Source organism: Lampetra fluviatilis, chromosome 52 (assembly GCF_964198595.1).
Source record: "Lampetra fluviatilis chromosome 52, kcLamFluv1.1, whole genome shotgun sequence".
Taxonomy (NCBI): domain Eukaryota; kingdom Metazoa; phylum Chordata; class Hyperoartia; order Petromyzontiformes; family Petromyzontidae; genus Lampetra; species Lampetra fluviatilis.
In genome coordinates this window covers 9,110,365-9,127,510 of record NC_136326.1, presented here as the reverse complement: position 1 = coordinate 9,127,510, position 17,146 = coordinate 9,110,365, and the positions used below count along the sequence as shown (strand labels likewise).

The following is a 17,146-nucleotide window of genomic DNA, read 5'->3' as shown; positions in this document are numbered from 1 at the left end:
GCTGCGTCTGGGTGTGGGGTCGCGGCGGGGTCAACTGAAGCGTGCCAGGGCTGGGAAATTCTCTCGGACTTTATTCTCACGAGGTGCACGACCCGCTCCCGTCATCCGTCCCGTTTCATCCAAAAATAAAAGCAGACGCTTTCTTAAATGAACCAAGACTCAGAGTGGACGTCCATAACCCCTCCCGCGAGAATCCGAGTCGCTGCACCGCCCCCCCCCCCCCGCAGTGACTCGCTCAGAAATCGGGCGCTCTCGCCCTCACGATCGCCGCGACACCCCCCCCCCCCCATCCCCGTGTGACCCACCGACCCCCAGGGTACCCAACAAACAACAGGGTGACCGCGCGCACCCCCGCCCCCTACCTCCCCCCCCTACCCCCACCGCCTCCGAGTCACGCGGAGGTCGTGACCCCGCCGGGACCCCCCGGACTCCCGTCGTCGACTGTCCTCGCTCGCTTGGGGGGCGGCCCCCCGTCCCGCTGCTCTTCGACGTCGTCCGGAGCGACGGCGTCTCGGCCCCCCTCCTCGTCGCGCGCCCCCCCTGCTGGAGAGGAGAGACAGCACGGACGTCAGCCGGCGCTCGGTGGTGAGCCGTCGCCATGGCGGCGGTGACGCGGCCGTCGCCTTGGTGGCGGTGACGCGGCCGTCGCCACGGCGGCGGTGACGTGTAGTGAGTCGTCGCCACGGTAGCGGTGACGCGTAGTGAGCCATCGCCATGGCGGCGGTGATGCGGACGCGAGCCGTCGCCATGGCGGCGGTGACGCGTAGTGAGCCGTCGCCATCGCGGCGGTAACGCGTGGCGAGCCGTCGCCATGGCGGCGGTGAGGCATAGTGAGCCGTCGCCATGGCGAGCCGTCGTCGGCATGAGCGGAGGCCACCGCGTGTCGGCGTCGCGGTCCACACATTCGCCAGATTCCAAATTTACACCGTAAATGACTCGAAGGTGAGTTTCTACACACGGCAATCACCGCCTCCGTCCGCCCTCTCCTGGCGGCAGTACGTACGGTGCGACAGAAGTTCAACGTCCACGCCCTGGGTCCCTCGCGTCAAGGACAATCCTATCCTGGTCTCTCGAGCCCTCCCCCGGTCGGGTAACGTCGCAGCGACAACCCTCGGTCCCCTCCAGCTCCGACCCGAGCACCGCTTTGGCGTGGGGAAGTCAACGGCGGCTGTGTTACAGGCGGCCTTCGCCTCCGCCCCAACCCTCTTTAGCCCCCCGCCATAGGAATGTGGAACGTCCACCGGCGGGCACGGGGCCTCAAGCGGAGAACCGCCGTGCCGTGTGCGAACGAGCCGCAGCAGAGCCGGCCGGCGCCATCACCTGCGTCCTCCGGAGGCGCCGCCAGCACCGTCGCCGCCTCCTCTTCCTCCTCTTCCCGCCGCTGCTGCTGCTGCCCATTGCCCGGCGCGGCCGCTGGCGTCGCCGCCCTCTCCCCGGCCAGCACGGCGGCGGGCAGCGTGAAGCTGAAGCACATCATCTCCTTGCCGGGCGCCACGTTGCGCACGTGGTGCAGGCCGCCGGCGGGCAGCGCGGCGCCGCCCAGCGCCGCCTGGGCGCGCGCCCGCACGTCGGCGGCCGGGTCGGTCGAGCGCGAGAACGCGTACAGGTGCACCGTGGGGCCGCGGTGCGACGCCGCCAGCGCCGCCGCCAGCGCCGCGCCGCCGCCCTCCGCGTCCGCCAGCAGCCCCGGGAACTCCGACAGGAAGTCGAGCGCCAGCGCCGGCAGGTTCATGGTGATGTGGATGGCCGGTTGGGCGCCAACGGCAAGACCGGCAGCGGCGTCACCGATACCGAGACTCTTACTGTCACCGATAACACTGCTAGCACTCGCGCTACCAGCGCCGACGCCATCGATACCGTCACTAACGCCATCACCGCTGACGCCGACACCACTACCGCCGACACCATCGCCAACACCATCGCCAACACCAGCACTGACCCCATCAACATTGACACCATCGCCACTGACACCATCACCACTGACACCATCAACACCGATACCGCCGCCGCCCATCGCGAGGGCGGCGCGACCCAGCTGCAGCAGCAGGTCCCTGACGGGCCCGCGGATGAATGCGCGCCCGTCCACGTTGTAGACGCGGGGGGCAGGAATGGCGCCCTCGGGCTCTGCCGCGGCGCCGCCGGCGCCCGTCCCGGTGGTCACGTCAACGCCGGGCACCTTCGCCGCGAACGGGCGTCGGTCGGAGACAAAAAGGGTCGGAATCAGAATTTTTCATTTGTCCTCAAGAAATGCCGATGAGCCACCAAGTACACGGACGTCCGGTAGCAGCACGGGACGAGGCAAGCGGCCGTCGACCGCTCGTCACGCGGCCGCCCTGCCCGGCGACGCTCGGCGTGAACCGTAACAACGCCCCTCCCCGCCCCGTGACGCACCCACCGGAGGGGCGGGGGGGATACTCCGGGGCGAAACGTTCACAAACAAAAATTGGGAAAACATAAACGGGCACGGGGCTCCGGGCACCGGTGGCCGTAAACGTCGTCGGCGGACGACGGCGCGCGAATGTCACCGCCCGTCCCGGTGCGGAGAGACGGCGCGGCGGTCGTGGCGAGAGCGAGAGACGACGACGCTGCCGCCGGCGCCCACCTTGTTGACGAGGAGGTTGCGCAGCAGCCAGCGCGCGGCGTGGGGGTTCAGGTCGTTGGCGAGGACGCGGCAGCCGCGGCGCGCCGCCGGCACGGCGAAGGGGCCGGCGCCGGCGAACACGTCGAGCAGCACGTCGGCGCGGCGCAGGCGCGAGACCACGCGAGCGTGCTCCGTGCCCAGGCGCGGGTTCCAGTAGACCTGAGCAAAGTCCAGCTCGAAGGTCCGCCCGTTCTCCCTCACCTGGGCGGAGGGCGCAGGAGGAGAGAGGTCACGCGCGCAGCGCAACACAAAGCGAGAACCGGGAATCGTGTCGCCGTGTTGCGGAGAGCAGCGCACTAACCGTTGCGCTATCGCTGCTCACACACACTCTCGCGACAACCGCCATTCGCCACTTTGTGCCGGTGACGTCAGCACGGGGCTCGTGCCAGGCCGTGTGCACTTCGAGGTGACGTGGAGTGTCGAAGGCTCGTTGGCAGGTCGCGGGACAGACCCGGCAGGTGCCAGTGGGTTGACCGAGCGACTGCGATGACCTTCGGATGCGCCGCTCGTGCCCCCTCCGCTGTGCCAACTCGCTGCGTCTGAACCGCCCCGGCGCTCCGTTCATTGTTGTGAGCGTCGCTCCGCGCGCACGCGCACACACGACCGCGCGCACACACGACCGCGCACACGACGAGGTTTTCCCCACCCATCCCCCCCGTGCCTGAGTGACGAGGTTGCCATCCCCCGCGAGGACCTCCATGTGGAAGTTGCGGAAGGTGGAGTCGATGATGTCCACCTTGTTCACCACCGTCGTCACGCCCGGGTTCTTGTCGATGATCACCTGACCTGCGCATGCGCACACACACACACCCAGTCACAGAGACCAAGATCCCCGGTGTGGCCTTAACAGACTGCTGGGGCAGCACCTGTGAAGGCCGGCACGGCACACGAGAGGGCGATTGACCAGCACCACATCCGGCCGCCTTTGTCTCCCCAGTGTCGATGTTTACACACCGCACCAGGTACTCATTTGAGGCCGAGTCGACCTAGGGGAAGGCCCAGGACCGGTTCAGATAATCGTCGCCGTTGTTGGCCGTGAGTGTCAATCGGAACTCGGGTCGCCGGGTTCGTAGCGGAGCGCGCCAACCACTACCCACACACAGACAAAGATCCGCCGTGTAGCCTCGATAGACTGTTGGGGCAAGTGGTGTTAGCGAGTGAGTGAACGGTCTCACGAGCGAACGGCCCAAGCGGCTGCACGAGCCGTTGGGCGAGCAACGCTCGCGAGCCGAGCGACTGCGGGGAGCCGAGCCAGCCAAGCCAGCCCAACGAGCCCAGCGAATCGAGTGAGCCGAGTGAGCCGAGTCAGCCGAGTGAGCCGAGAGAACAGAGGCAGCCGACTCAGCCGAGTGAGCCGAGTGAGCCGAGTCAGCCGAGTGAGCCGAGAGAACAGAGGCAGCCGAGTGAGCCGAGTGAGCCGAGTCAGCCGAGAGAACAGAGGCAGCCGAGTGAGCCGAGTGAGCCGAGTGAGCCGAGTGAGCCGAGAGAACAGAGGCAGCCGAGTGAGCCGAGAGAACAGAGGCAGCCGAGTGAGCCGAGTGAGCCGAGAGAACAGAGGCAGCCGAGTGAGCCGAGAGAACAGAGGCAGCCGAGTCAGCCGAGTGAGCCGAGAGAACAGAGGCAGGCAGCCGACTCAGCCGAGTGAGCCGAGTCAGCCGAGTGAGCCGAGTGAGCCGAGAGAACAGAGGCAGCCGAGCGAGCTGAGAGAACAGAGGCAGCCGAGTCAGCCGAGAGAACAGAGGCAGCCGAGTCAGCTGAGTGAGCCGAGTGAGCCGAGTGAGCCGAGTGAGCCGAGAGAACAGAGGCAGCCGAGTGAGCCGAGTGAGCCGAGTGAGCCGAGAGAACAGAGGCAGCCGAGTGAGCCGAGTGAGCCGAGTGAGCCGAGAGAACAGAGGCAGCCGACTCAGCTGAGTGAGCCGAGTCAGCCGAGTGAGCCGAGAGAACAGAGGCAGCCGAGTGAGCCGAGTGAGCCAAGAGAACAGAGGCAGCCGACTCAGCTGAGTGAGCCGAGTCAGCCGAGTGAGCCGAGTGAGCCGAGAGAACAGAGGCAGCCGAGTGAGCCGAGTGAGCCGAGAGAATAGAGGCAGCCGAGAGAACAGAGGCAGCCGAGCGAGCCGAGCCAGCCGAGCGGGCCGAGCTTCCGCCCGCGCTCACCGATGAGGTGGCGGTACGGCAGCTGGTGCTGGCGCAGGTTGACGTGAGCGATGTGGCCGAGGCGGCTGAAGGCGGCGGGCACCTCGCGGCCCTCGGGCAGCACGGCGCGCAGCACCTCCTCGGCGCGGAAGTTGTCGTAGGTCAGCTCCAGGTCGTAGGCCGCGGGCCGTGCCAGCGGTAGGCCGCAGGCACCCAGCGCCTCGCGCAGCGTGGGGCCCGGCTCCTCTCCCACGCTCGTCCTCACCGGGTCCAGCAGGATGTACTTGAGGCCGTCGCCGTCGCCACGCCGGTTCACTTCGGCGTCGACGGCGTCGTCGTTGGCGGCGGCGTCGTCGTTGGCGGCGGCGTCGCCCGCTTCGGATTTGCCGGCGCCGGCGGTGGCGGCGACGACGCCGGCGTCCACGACCCGCCGCACGCCGGGCCGGCGCAAGGAGAGGGCGCTGAGCAGCCGCATGAGGCGCGAGACGGCGGCGGCCGGCACCACGATGGCCGGCACGGTGACGCGGCGCGAGAAGGCGGCGCGGTCCAGCGACGTCATGCCGCGCACGGCGCGCGGCGGGGCGAAATGCCCGGCGCCTTCCAGGCAGCTGGCCCGGTTGTCGGCCTGCGTCATCGCTCCCACGGTGGCGGAGGAGGAGGTGCGGGCCGACGCCGGGCGGGTGGACGACGAGGAGGACGAAGAGGGAGGGTGGACGGCCACGTGGGTGGACCCGCGGGTGAGGAGGTGGTGGGCGCGGCTGCCGAGGGCTCTGGCGGGGGGGAGACGCGCGGTTAGCGGACGCCGCTTCCGGCTACGATCTACCGTCGTCTCCCGGTTACTCGGTTATTGCCACTGCCACTACTGCCGTGGTCGCTACCAATACTATCACTACCACTGCCGTGGTGGCCGTGAGCTTCTCACGCTCGATTGCTCCACCCGTGTTGAGGTCGATACCAGGCATTGACCTGTCGTTTCATCCATCACTACCACACTGCAGGTCACAACCACGCACTCACCAACCCACTCATCCACATACACACTCACCCACCCACACTCACCGCACTAAAAGTCACACCTACACAGTGGCGGCTCCTGCAAAATCTCTCAGGGGGGGCAAATGTCTGGATGATTGATAAGGATAAGGTCCACCCATGCAATGGATAAATTAACAGCTTAAGCATGTAAAGGCAACTTCACTTCTTTAATATTAATGAAAAATAAAGTGACTCTTACAATACATCTTGTTTGTTTCTATACTCACTATTAAAACAAACCACTCAAGTTTCTTTTATTAAAGATTCCACTAGGTGGCGACAAATTATATTGTTGGATGAAACGTGCTTACGTATGATGATGTAAGCACGTATGATGACGTAAGCACGTTAGGGCGAGCCCTCCCGGAAGCCATAGAGAATGCATTGCAGCGCCCCCGTTCGAAAAAAAACATCTTTGAATGTAAGTCTATGGGACCACTCGGGGCGATTCTCAGCTGGAGGGAAATCGCCCAAAAAGAGGCGGTACTCCACAGAACGTAGCATGACGCTGATTGGACTATATCCAGAGGCACAGTGACGGCTAGCGTGACTCTGTGGTTGAATGACATTGGTGGTGCGTCGCCCAATCGCCCTAATGAAGAAACCGCCCCTGCACCTACACACTCACCCACCCACTCACCAGGTCACAACAACACAAGACATAGATTCCCCTATACCTTTAACAGACTGTTGCTGCCATTGGTACCTCATTTGCCAGTAAAAAATATGATAATTGTTTTTTACCCTAGTCTCACATGGGTTGGACCAGATGACGCCAAAAGGCTCTAAGGAAAGCTGTCTCGGGTGTGGACCAATCAACTTCAAGGACAGTGCATACATTATCAGAGTTATGTTTTTTTTTGCATTATGACTGCAGGTATTGTGGTCTATGCAAACATGACTCCTCGTAAAAAAGGTGTCAGTTTTGTTGCCAGATAAAAGGGTAAAAAAACAATTATCAGATTGTTGCTGCTCATTGTTGTGGGCTGGCATGGCACACGACGGGGTGGGTGGCCAGCACCACGTCCGGCCGCCTTTGTCTCCCAAGTGTCGATGTTTACATACTGCACCAGGTACTCGTTTGAGGCCGAGTCGACCTAGGGAAGGCCCTGGACCGGTTAAGATGGTGTTGGCCGTCAGCGGAAATTGAACTCGGGTCGCTGTGTTCATAGCACAGGGCACTAACCGTTGCACTATCGCTCCCCACAACAATACTCACAACAACTAATATTTGCCACTAAGTAGTGGTGACATCACATTGCTTTTGCTAGGCTATCTGCACTTTGAGGTGGTGAAGTGTCGAAGGCTCGCTGGCAGGAGGTCACGGAACACACCCAAGTGTCATAGGTTGACTGGCTGGGATAACTGGCAGATGCACCACCTGTGCCCCCCACTGTGACAACGTGCTGTTTTTTATCCGCCCAGCGCTCCGCTCATTGTTGTGAGCGTCGCTCCTTTGCCCTCTGTAGCAGCATCCTTCACGAGCCTTCTCCACAGAGGCCGTTCTTGACACCGTTGGTACCGGTCATCGGCAAGTCTATTCAGCTTCTTGGTTCTTTCGGTAAAGTCACGTAGAATGGAAATAATAAAATAATAAAAATAAAACATAATAAAATTATTCTCACGACGTTTCGGCCACAACGCAAGCAACCGACTTCAGGTGAAGAACAGGTCTGTCGAGATGACAGTCTGAATGACACCATCCAGGCTTGGAGCGTCTATTTAAGCTGGGATGGAGGGGGGTAAGAGCGCCTTGACAAAATAATTTGCATATCAAGAGGAATTTAGCATATTTATGGGAAATGCATATATGCGATTAGTACTACTTGTGAAATGCATAGGTTTGGCGAGGGGTTTAAAGTCATATTATGCCCGTGCATTATGCAGGATTAGCAGCATCAAAGGGAGGGGATAGGGGTAGCATTAATAAAGGGAAGGAATGTTAATAGTATGTAGCTGCAGTAACTAAACCACCACGTAAACAACTAAAGTATAAACCACATAGTATCATCAGTATACTAAATATACTCTCCAATAAGCTGAGCTACTAACAGTAAGTAATACATTACAATTCTAGGTCGCAAAAAATATAATATGCTTCCAGCTAAACTTTATTCTCTTACATCACACGGGTCTACACCGTACCCTGCAGTCACGAAAGCTTTAAATCGAAATTTAAGTCTATTCAGCTCCGCATCCTCATGTATCGCATAAGCTCCATCTCTTCTCCCGCCCATGCTGCACCCGTATAGCCCCTCTATCAGGCCAAACAGAAGCTACTTAGGCATGCGGTGGCTGGGCATGCGGGCTACATGACCCAGCCAACACAGCCTCGCCTGCCGGAGGAGCTCTCCGATAGGACTGTGTCCAGATCTGTCAAGGATTTGTGAGCTCCACACACAATCCAGCCTGGTTAAATACAGGATGGATCGTAAGCAGGCCAGCATGAATATTTCTAAATGGCGCGGATGTTCCATTAGAAAGGTTCACGTTTCACAAGCATAGAGAAGGGGGGGGGGTATGATTGTGACCGAGGAGACCGGAAGCTTCGTGTGGAGCGAAAGACCAGGTAGCTTCCACATCGCAGCGTTACAATGCAGCCAATGAAAAGATTATGCTGCTCTACTGATTCGGAGACCTCACGCACACGCAATCACCACCACTACAGGTCACGCCAACCACTCCCCAAGCTCTAACAACTACAACAACCACCTCGCTCAATGCACGACCCGGGTTCATAACCTCGAATCCATTACAACTCTGATAACAGTGCTGTTTGTTTCTGGTCACTCGACGATTTGGACCCTTGGGCCCAAGTCCCCCTCACGAAACCGTCGCCACTGTCCGTGAGCTGCGACAATCTCGTGGCACACACTCGAGATGATTTATGTACTTATGCAATCTGCACGTGTATACTTTATTCATATGTTCTTACACCGTGACTTGCTGACCTTTTCTCTATTTTGCACTCCTATCTATGAAAAATAGCTTTATGGCTCATCAGATTCCTCCAGCAGAAATACAGATTCTGCCGAGTTGTACCTTGCGGACCACCCGTCCCTTCTGGACATCTGTGACAGAGCGTTGTAGCTCAGCGGATTCCTCCTCTGCCACTCTAAATACAGATCCTGATTTTATCGCTCCATCTCTACGGGTGTAAGGTCTCCCTTCGTGGCCGTCTCGACCATCCTCTAGTCCCCGTGCTCCTCTCTCTGTCTCTCCCTGTCTCTCCCTACCCACACAAAGATCCTGCCCCGTGCAGCCTCAACAGACTGCTGTGAGCACCTATGAAGATCGGCACGGCACACGAGGGGGTGGGTGGCCGGCACCACACTCGGCCACCTTTGTCTCCCCAGTTGAGATGTTTACACACCGCACCAGGTACTCGTTTGAGGCCGAGTCGACCTAGGGGAAGGCCCAGGACCGGTTAAGATAATCGTCGCTGGTGCTGGCCGTGAGTGGGAATCGAACTCGGGTCACCAGATTTGTAGTGCAGCGTGCTAACCGCAACACCACCACTCCCCACACGCTAACACACACACACCAACACCCAACACACCAACACAGACACACACACCCAACACACACACTCACAGACACACTAACACACACACTCAGACACACACTCACAGACACACTCACAGACACACTAACACACACACACTAACACACACACACTAACAGACACACCAACACACACACTAACAGACACACCAACACACACACTCACAGACACACACTAACACACACCCACTCACAGACACACACCAACACACACCAACACACACACTAACAGACACACTAACTAGACACACACACTAACATACACACTAACACACGCACTAACATACACACTAACACACACACACTAACACACACACACTAACAGACACACCAACACACACAATAACAGACACACTCACAGACACACTAACACACACACCAACACACACACACTAACACACACACCAACACACACATTAACAGACACACTAACACAGATACACACAGACACCAACACACACACTAACAGACACCAACACACACCAACACACACACACCAACACACCAACACACCAACACACCAACACACACACCAACACACACACACCAACACACACACACCAACACACACACTCACAGACACACACTCACAGACACACACTCACAGACACACACTCACAGACACACACTCACAGACACACTCACAGACACACACTCACAGACACACACTCACAGACACCAACACAGACACCAACACAGACACCAACACACACACCAACACACACACTAACAGACACACCAACACACACTAACAGACACACACACCAACACACACACACTAACACACACACCCCACCACAGACACACACAGGCCCCCCGTGTAGGCCCGCGTGGCCTGCTGTTGGGGCACGTGCTGGTTGCGAGCATCATGGCGCACGGCAGCACCGCGCCCGGCCGCCTTTGCCTCTCCGCTACTCAAAGTCTCCACCCGGCACCGGGTCCACCCAGATAGGCCGACTCCACCGAGGGGAACTCCAAGAGGGGAGGTTCAGACGCCACGTGCGGAGCGGGGATCGGAGGGGAACCAAGACCGAGACTTGAGGGGCCGCGGTCTCTCCCCGCGTCTCCCCCCTCTCTCTCCACGTCTCCCCCCCCCACGTCTCTCCCCACTCCCCACGACTCCCCCCCACCACGTCTCCCCCCCCCACGTCTCTCTCCCCACGTCTCCCCCCCACGTCTCTCTCCCCACTTTCCCCCCCCACGTCTCTCTCCCCACTCCCCACGTCTCCCCCCCCACTCTCTCCCCACGTCTCTCTCCCCACGTCTCTCCCCCCACTCCCCACGTCTCCCCCCACGTCTCTCTTCCCACTCCCCACGTCTCCCCCCCCACTCTCTCCCCACGTCTCTCTCCCCACATCTCTCTCCCCACTCCCCACGTCTCTCCCCCCACATCTCTCCCCCCACTCCCCACGTCTCTCTCCCTACTCCTCCCGTCTCCCCCCACGTCTCTCTCCCCACTCCCCACGTCTCCCCCCACGTCTCTCTCCCCACTCCCCACGTCTCCCCCCCCCCACTCTCTCCCCACGTCTCTCTCCCCACATCTCACTCCCCACGTCTCTCCCCACACTCCCCACGTCTCTCTCCCTACTCCCCACGTCTCCCCCCACGTCTCTCTCCCCACTCCCCACGTCTCTCTCCCTACTCCCCACGTCTCCCCCCACGTCTCTCTCCCCACTCCCCACGTCTCTCTCCCCACTCTCCACGTCTCCCCCCACGTCTCTCTCCCCACTCCCCACGTCTCCCCCCCCCACTCTCTCCCCACGTCTCTCTCCCCACTCCCCACGTCTCTCCCCCCACTCCCCACGTCTCTCTCCCCACTCCCCACGTCTCCCCCCCCCACTCTCTCCCCACGTCTCTCTCCCCACATCTCTTCCCCCACTCCCCACGTCTCTCCCCCCACTCCCCACGTCTCTCCCACCACTCCCCACGTCTCTCTCCCCACTTCCCACGTCTCCCCCCACGTCTCTCTCCCCACTCCCCACGTCTCTCTCCCCACTCCCCACGTCTCCCCCCACGTCTCTCTCCCCACTCCCCACGTCTCCCCCCCCACTCTCTCCCCACGTCTCTCCCCACATCTCTCTCCCCACGTCTCTCCCCCCACTCCCCACGTCTCTCTCCCCACTCCCCACGTCTCCCCCCCCCCCACTCTCTCCCCACGTCTCTCTCCCCACATCTCTTCCCCCACTCCCCACGTCTCTCTCCCCACTCCCCACGTCTCTCCCCCCACATCTCTCCCCCCACTCCCCACGTCTCTCCCCCCACATCTCTCCCCCCACTCCCCACGTCTCTCCCCCCACTCCCCACGTCTCTCCCCCCACATCTCTCCCCCCACTCCCCACGTCTCTCCCGCCACTCCCCACGTCTCTCTCCCCACTCCCCACGTCTCTCCCCCCACATCTCTCCCCCCACTCCCCACGTCTCTCTCCCCCCACGTCTCTCCCCCCACTCCCCACGTCTCCCCCCACTCCCCACGTCTCTCCCCCCACTCCCCACGTCTCTCCCCCCACTCCCCACGTCTCTCCCCCCACATCTCTCCCCCCACTCCCCACGTCTCTCCCGCCACTCCCCACGTCTCTCTTCCAAGCGGACTTCGAGGCGCCGCGCGCTCCGCTGCCTACCTCAGTGACGTCATCTGAGCGAATGCCACAACTTCCGGTCCCGTCGGCACTTGCGAGAGATAGGGGGAGGGTCTCTGCTTTCCGGCGACGTCATCAGCACATTCTGGGGCAACGTCACCGCGCGGCGTCATCGGAACGCGAGGGGGGAATGACGTCATCGTGACATTGACGAAAAGCGTTCGGAAGCAATGACATCATCAGCGGTGCATCTTCAGACTCGTGAAGAAAACGACGACGATGTTGAGATTGTAACGCTCTGCTACTGGACACCTGTGAAAAAGAGCTTCATAGCTCATCAGATTCCTCCGGTCTCAATACTGATTCAAATTTGAGCAAACTGCCCAAGCTCTGCGTTCCCCTTCTAAGATGTTTTCAGCCAATTAGTTCAGTTCATGTATTAGGTGTAGCCCCGTGAGCCATGCGGCTCTTGACTCGGGTGCAACCAACAAAAACGTGAACAAGAAACATCTTAAAGTGACGACGCGCAACAGAAAAATCCAGGAAAAAACTGCAAAGACTTCCAGAAAAAGCACCGTAGATCAATGTTGTGTGCAAAAATCCCAGTGGGATGCAAGTCAAACAATAACAACCATAAGACATCATGGGACCTCTTTTGCCAGTACCAAAATATACTAATAGGGGGTTTCCCATTTTTTCTGGCAACAAAACTGACACCTTTTGCAAGGAATCATGTTTACATTAACCACAAGGCGCCTTTTGGCGTCATCTGGTCGAACACCATATGAAACGAGGCTCCAAAGAAAGCTGTCTCTGGTGTGGACCAATCAGTTTCAAAGACAATGCATACATTACCAGAGTATTGTTTTTTGTTTGCATTTGACTGCAAGTATTGTGGTTAATGTAAACATGATTCCTTGCAAAAGGTGTCAGTTTTGTTGCCAGAAAAAAGGGGGAAAACCCTATTAGTAACCATAAGACAATTTAGATTAAAGTTATCAGTCGAACTCTGTACTAAAACGAACAAATATGGCTAAACCAAAACGTTTTCGAAATCACAAAAAGAAATCTATAAAAACTGACTCCACACGAAGCTCCTCCCGTGGTGGACAGGGGGGTGGGGGTCAGGGTCTTGTCGGCCACGGTCAATGCCCTCCCTTCTCTACTGCGCTTTGTGAAACGTCTGCGCCGGTTAGAAGCATTCAGGCTGGCCCTGGCTACGATCCATCCTGGGTTGAACCTGCAGGCTGGATTGTTGACACTCCGACTGATGCTCCTACTGTTGTGGAGTGACTCATGCAGCCAGCTATGGCTGCAGAGTTTGGTAGTACATGTTGTTTACGTCGTTTATTGTGAAAATTCGGTCACAGTTCCTATGACCACTGTTTCATTGCTTTTATGGCTTTATTTTGGTGATTTTCGAAGTTTTTTGGTTTGGCCATGTTTGTTTGTTGTAGTAGAGTTAGACTGATGGCCTTAATCTAAGTTGTCTTGTGGTTGTTGTTGTTTGACTTGTATCCCACTGGGATATTTGCACAGGGTTTGGTGTACGGTGATTTTTTTCTACAATATTGTGCTGTCTTTTCTAGGATTTTTCTGTTCGCACATAGTCACTTTAAGATGTTTTCTTGTTCATGTTTTTGTTGCGGTTGCACCCGATTCAAGAGCCGAATGGCTCACAGGGCTATACCTAATAAATGAACTTTGTGTGGGGAGCTCGCAGATCCTTGAGAGATCTGGACACGGTCCCATCGGTGAGCTCCTCCGGCCAAGCGAGGCTGCGTTGGCTGGGTCACGTAGCCCCGCATGGCCCAGCAGCCATCGCATGCCCAAGCAGCTTCTGTTTGGCCGCATAGAGGGGGCTAAGCGGGCAAGGCACGGGCTCGAGAAGAGGTGGAGCTTATGGGCGAGTGGCTGAGTGACACGGGCTAGTGCTTATGTGGAGGAAAACCCACGTCCAGTTTACTATGAAATTCCAGTTTACGGTGGAAGTCCAGTTTACCATGGGAGTCCTCTTTACAATCGGGAGTCCAGATTACCATGAATATTTAAGTTTACCATGGAAGTCCAGTTTAACGTAACAGACAAATTCACTATGGGAGTCCAGTTTACCATGAAAGTCAAGTTTACCATGGGAGTCCAGTTTAGCATAAAAGTCCAGTTTACCGTGGGAATCCAGTTGACCATGAAAATCCAGTTCACCATAGCAGTCCCGTTAATCATGGGAGTTCAGTTCACCATGAAAGTCCAGTTCACCATAAAAGTCTAATTTACCATTAAAGTCCAGTTCACCATGGGAATCCAGTTTACAGTGGGAGTCCAGTTTACCATGGGAGTCCAGTTTACCATGAAAGTCCAGTTTACAATTCAAGTCCAATGTACCATGTGCAAGGCGTTTGGCAACCTGCAGTTCCGGAGGCTGCTGCTGCTTGCGGCTCGTTGGTGGCTCGTTGGTGGCTCGTTGGTGGCTCGTTGTTCATGTATTGAGCCGCCGCCGCCGCCGTCTCGCAATCACAAGGGCGTCATGGCGGCTCGAGGTTTATCGAGTCGTTCTTTTTTTTTAACCGATTTCGAAACCAACGTCTCCCCTTGTTGTTGTGTCGGCTGCCGAGCCCTGCCCCGGCTGTACCCCACCGAGTGACGGTCCACAAAGCAGCTTTCTGCTGCTCCACATGAGCATTGAGGCCTCGCCTGCCCTGCTCCTGCCTACAGCTCTGCGGGGCGCAGTGGGAAGGGGGATGAACACGTCGGGTTCATTGACAGCGGATGGGGGGGGGGTGGGTGATGGGCCGAGTGGCTCCCCCCAACCAGGGCTTGAGCTCTCGGCCCTTCCCGTCGTGAGCCGCCCACTCTATCGTCCGACCCCTGGGGATGGAGCGGCGAGCGACTCTGACGATGTGGAGCAGCCAGGCAGGGCACGCCGCACGGTGAACACAGCAAGAAACTTTATTGAACGAAACAGAATGTCCAAGTGGCCCCCTCTCTCCCTCAACGCAACGGCGTGTTGACAGTTTTCAAGAGCCCGTGGTGGAAATTACACGTTCCTGTGGTGGGTGTCGTGTGGACTGTCACGTTGAGCCCTTTTGTGGATTTGGGAGGCATTCATCCAGCCGTGGATTGAGCGTGGCAACGGCGGCCGGGTTGGCGGTGGTGGGAACAATCACGGCAAGAAGGGCCTGGGTTTGATTCCCGCGTGGGGCGCCTCTCTGTGTGGTGTTTATTCTCACAAATCGGTTTATACTCTGCGTGTGTCCCTCCGAGTGCCCGCGTGCTACAGAGAGCACGTGGCAGGAACCTCCTGAGAACGAGCCCTGATACTCGGCGAGGCTGAGTGGGTCAGCGGAGTTGTAGTCATGGCGATGACGAGCGAGTGAGGCTGGGTGAGCGAGTCGTCGTCATGGCGATGACGAGTGAGTGAGGCTGGGTGAGCAGAGTCGTCGTCATGGCAATGATGAGCAAGTGAGGCTGGGTGAGCGGAGTCGTCGTAGTCATGGCGATGACGAGTGGGGCTGGGTGAGCAGAGTCGTCGTCATGACAATGATGTGAGGCTGGGTGGGTGAGCGGAATTGTCGTCATGGCGATGATGGGAGGGGGGGGGGGACCGCGTGTGCTGGCGTCTCGCGCAGTACGTAGTTTATGACTCTGGAGGGGGATGATGGGTTTGAGTTGAATGAGGAGTGAGCGACGGGTGGGTTGAGTGCGGGGTGAGTTGAGTGCGGGGTGAGTTGAGTGCGGGGTGAGTTGAGTGCGGGGTGGGTTGAGTGCGGGGTGAGTTGAGTGCGGGGTGAGTTGAGTGCGGGGTGAGTTGAGTGCGGGGTGAGTTGAGTGCGGGATGAGTTGAGTGCGGGGTGAGTTGAGTGCGGAATGAGTGAGGCAGGGTGAGTTGAGTGCGGGGTGAGTTGAGTGCGGGGTGAGTTGAGTGCGGGGTGAGTTGAGTGCGGGGTGAGTTGAGTGCGGGGTGAGTGAGGCAGGGTGAGTTGAGTGCGGGGTGGGTTGAGTGCGGGGTGAGTTGAGTGCGGGGTGAGTGCGGCAGGGTGAGTTCAGTGCGGGGTGAGTTGAGTGCGGGGTGAGTGCGGCAGGGTGAGTTGAGTGCGGGGTGAGTTGAGTGCGGGGTGAGTTGAGTGCGGGGTGAGTGAGGCAGGGTGAGTTGAGTGCGGGGTGGGTTGAGTGCGGGGTGAGTTGAGTGTGGGGTGAGTGAGGCACAGTGAGTTGAGTGCGGGGTGAGTTGAGTGCGGGGTGAGTTGAGTGCGGGGTGAGCGAAGTGAGTGCGAGTCAGATTGAATGTCACTGCTGAGAATGTGGCTGGTGCATGAGGTGAGGCGAGTGAGACTGGTGGTGTGAGAGGTGAGTGTCCCATGGCCCCGGTGAGCGTGGCGCTCACAGCATGCGCTCAAGTGCCAGGGTGATCCGGTTGCGTGCCAGCTCCAGTTGGTGGACCCGGACCTCCACGCGGTCGCCGGGGCCCAGCAGGAAGCTACTTCGCCGGTCAGCACCCCCCTGACCTGCGAGACGACAACACCACCCCACACTCACCACGACACACTCACCACACCACCTTCGCCATGCCACAATCACCACACCACCCTCGCCATCCCCACCATCTTGGGCTCTCCTGTTGTGAAATGTTATCTCCCTCGCCTGGTCTACAGGAGGTCGTGGGGTCGATCCCATCCCTGACGCCTGCTGCTGTATATTTGTAGTTGCGTCTCTCTCTCTCTCTCTCCCCCCCGCGCCGTCGTGTGGATTTGTTTCCGGATCCCTCCTGTTTTCCCCTCCACAGTTAGAATCAACGTCATGGGATGAGATCATTTCCGCTGCTGTAAGATTTTCCCACGATGATACGGCCACTTCGTTGGGCCATCATTTGTGATGACCAGGTCGCTTCTGAATAAAGAGCCACACAGCTCAATGGGGCCATACCTGGGAAAAACGATCTTCTTCGGCTGATGTAGATGCAGAGACAACAACGACAATGTCACATTCAGGTGCTCAAGCCAGCAGATAGCCGCGTCAGCAGGAGCACTAGCGGAGTAGGAGTGCATCATCATGACTGTGATGATGTCTCCTCCTTCATATTTGTGGATCAGGCATCATTTCGGCGTTACACGTTGTACGGTCTCTCTATTCTGGGTGACCACAGTCACACCACTACTGAAGGGAGTTTTAAAGTGTGTACTTGTGCATCATTAGCTATTAT

The 17,146-nt window shown here is 58.5% G+C and overlaps 2 protein-coding genes across 5 annotated transcripts in view; both read right to left on the bottom strand.

Annotated features, from left to right (window-relative positions):
* Window positions 1-389: 389 nt before the first annotated feature.
* Window positions 390-12,028, bottom strand: TRMT5 (tRNA methyltransferase 5). Of its 2 annotated transcripts, none has more exons than XM_078879029.1 (6): window positions 11,992-12,028; window positions 4,796-5,544; window positions 3,303-3,427; window positions 2,603-2,842; window positions 1,321-2,176; window positions 390-543 (listed from the first exon to the last, which is right to left on the bottom strand). In XM_078879029.1, exons 1-6 carry the CDS (start codon window positions 12,003-12,005, stop codon window positions 392-394), a joined length of 2,136 nt encoding a protein of 711 aa, XP_078735155.1. In that variant the 5' UTR covers window positions 12,006-12,028; the 3' UTR covers window positions 390-391. The 2 variants fall into 2 exon arrangements, with proteins under 2 accessions (XP_078735155.1, XP_078735156.1); XM_078879030.1 differs by having other exon boundaries at window positions 390-540.
* A 2,852-nt stretch (window positions 12,029-14,880) lies between these two features.
* Window positions 14,881-17,146, bottom strand: part of SRBD1 (S1 RNA binding domain 1) — a 75,980-nt gene continuing 73,714 nt past the window's right edge. For all 3 annotated transcript variants that reach the window (XM_078879026.1, XM_078879028.1, XM_078879027.1), the window contains exon 22: window positions 14,881-16,451. In XM_078879026.1, coding sequence (XP_078735152.1) covers window positions 16,327-16,451 — 125 coding nt within the window. In that variant the 3' untranslated portion in view covers window positions 14,881-16,326. The remainder of the gene's footprint in view (window positions 16,452-17,146) is intronic.

Coding starts and splice junctions, on each gene's coding strand:
- TRMT5 (XM_078879029.1), bottom strand. Junction 2,843..3,302: donor ATGGCAACCTCGTCACTCAG/GCACGGGGGGGA, acceptor CCCTCCGCCCAG/GTGAGGGAGAACGGGCGGAC. Junction 544..1,320: donor GGCGCCTCCGGAGGACGCAG/GTGATGGCGCCG, acceptor TCTCCTCTCCAG/CAGGGGGGGCGCGCGACGAG.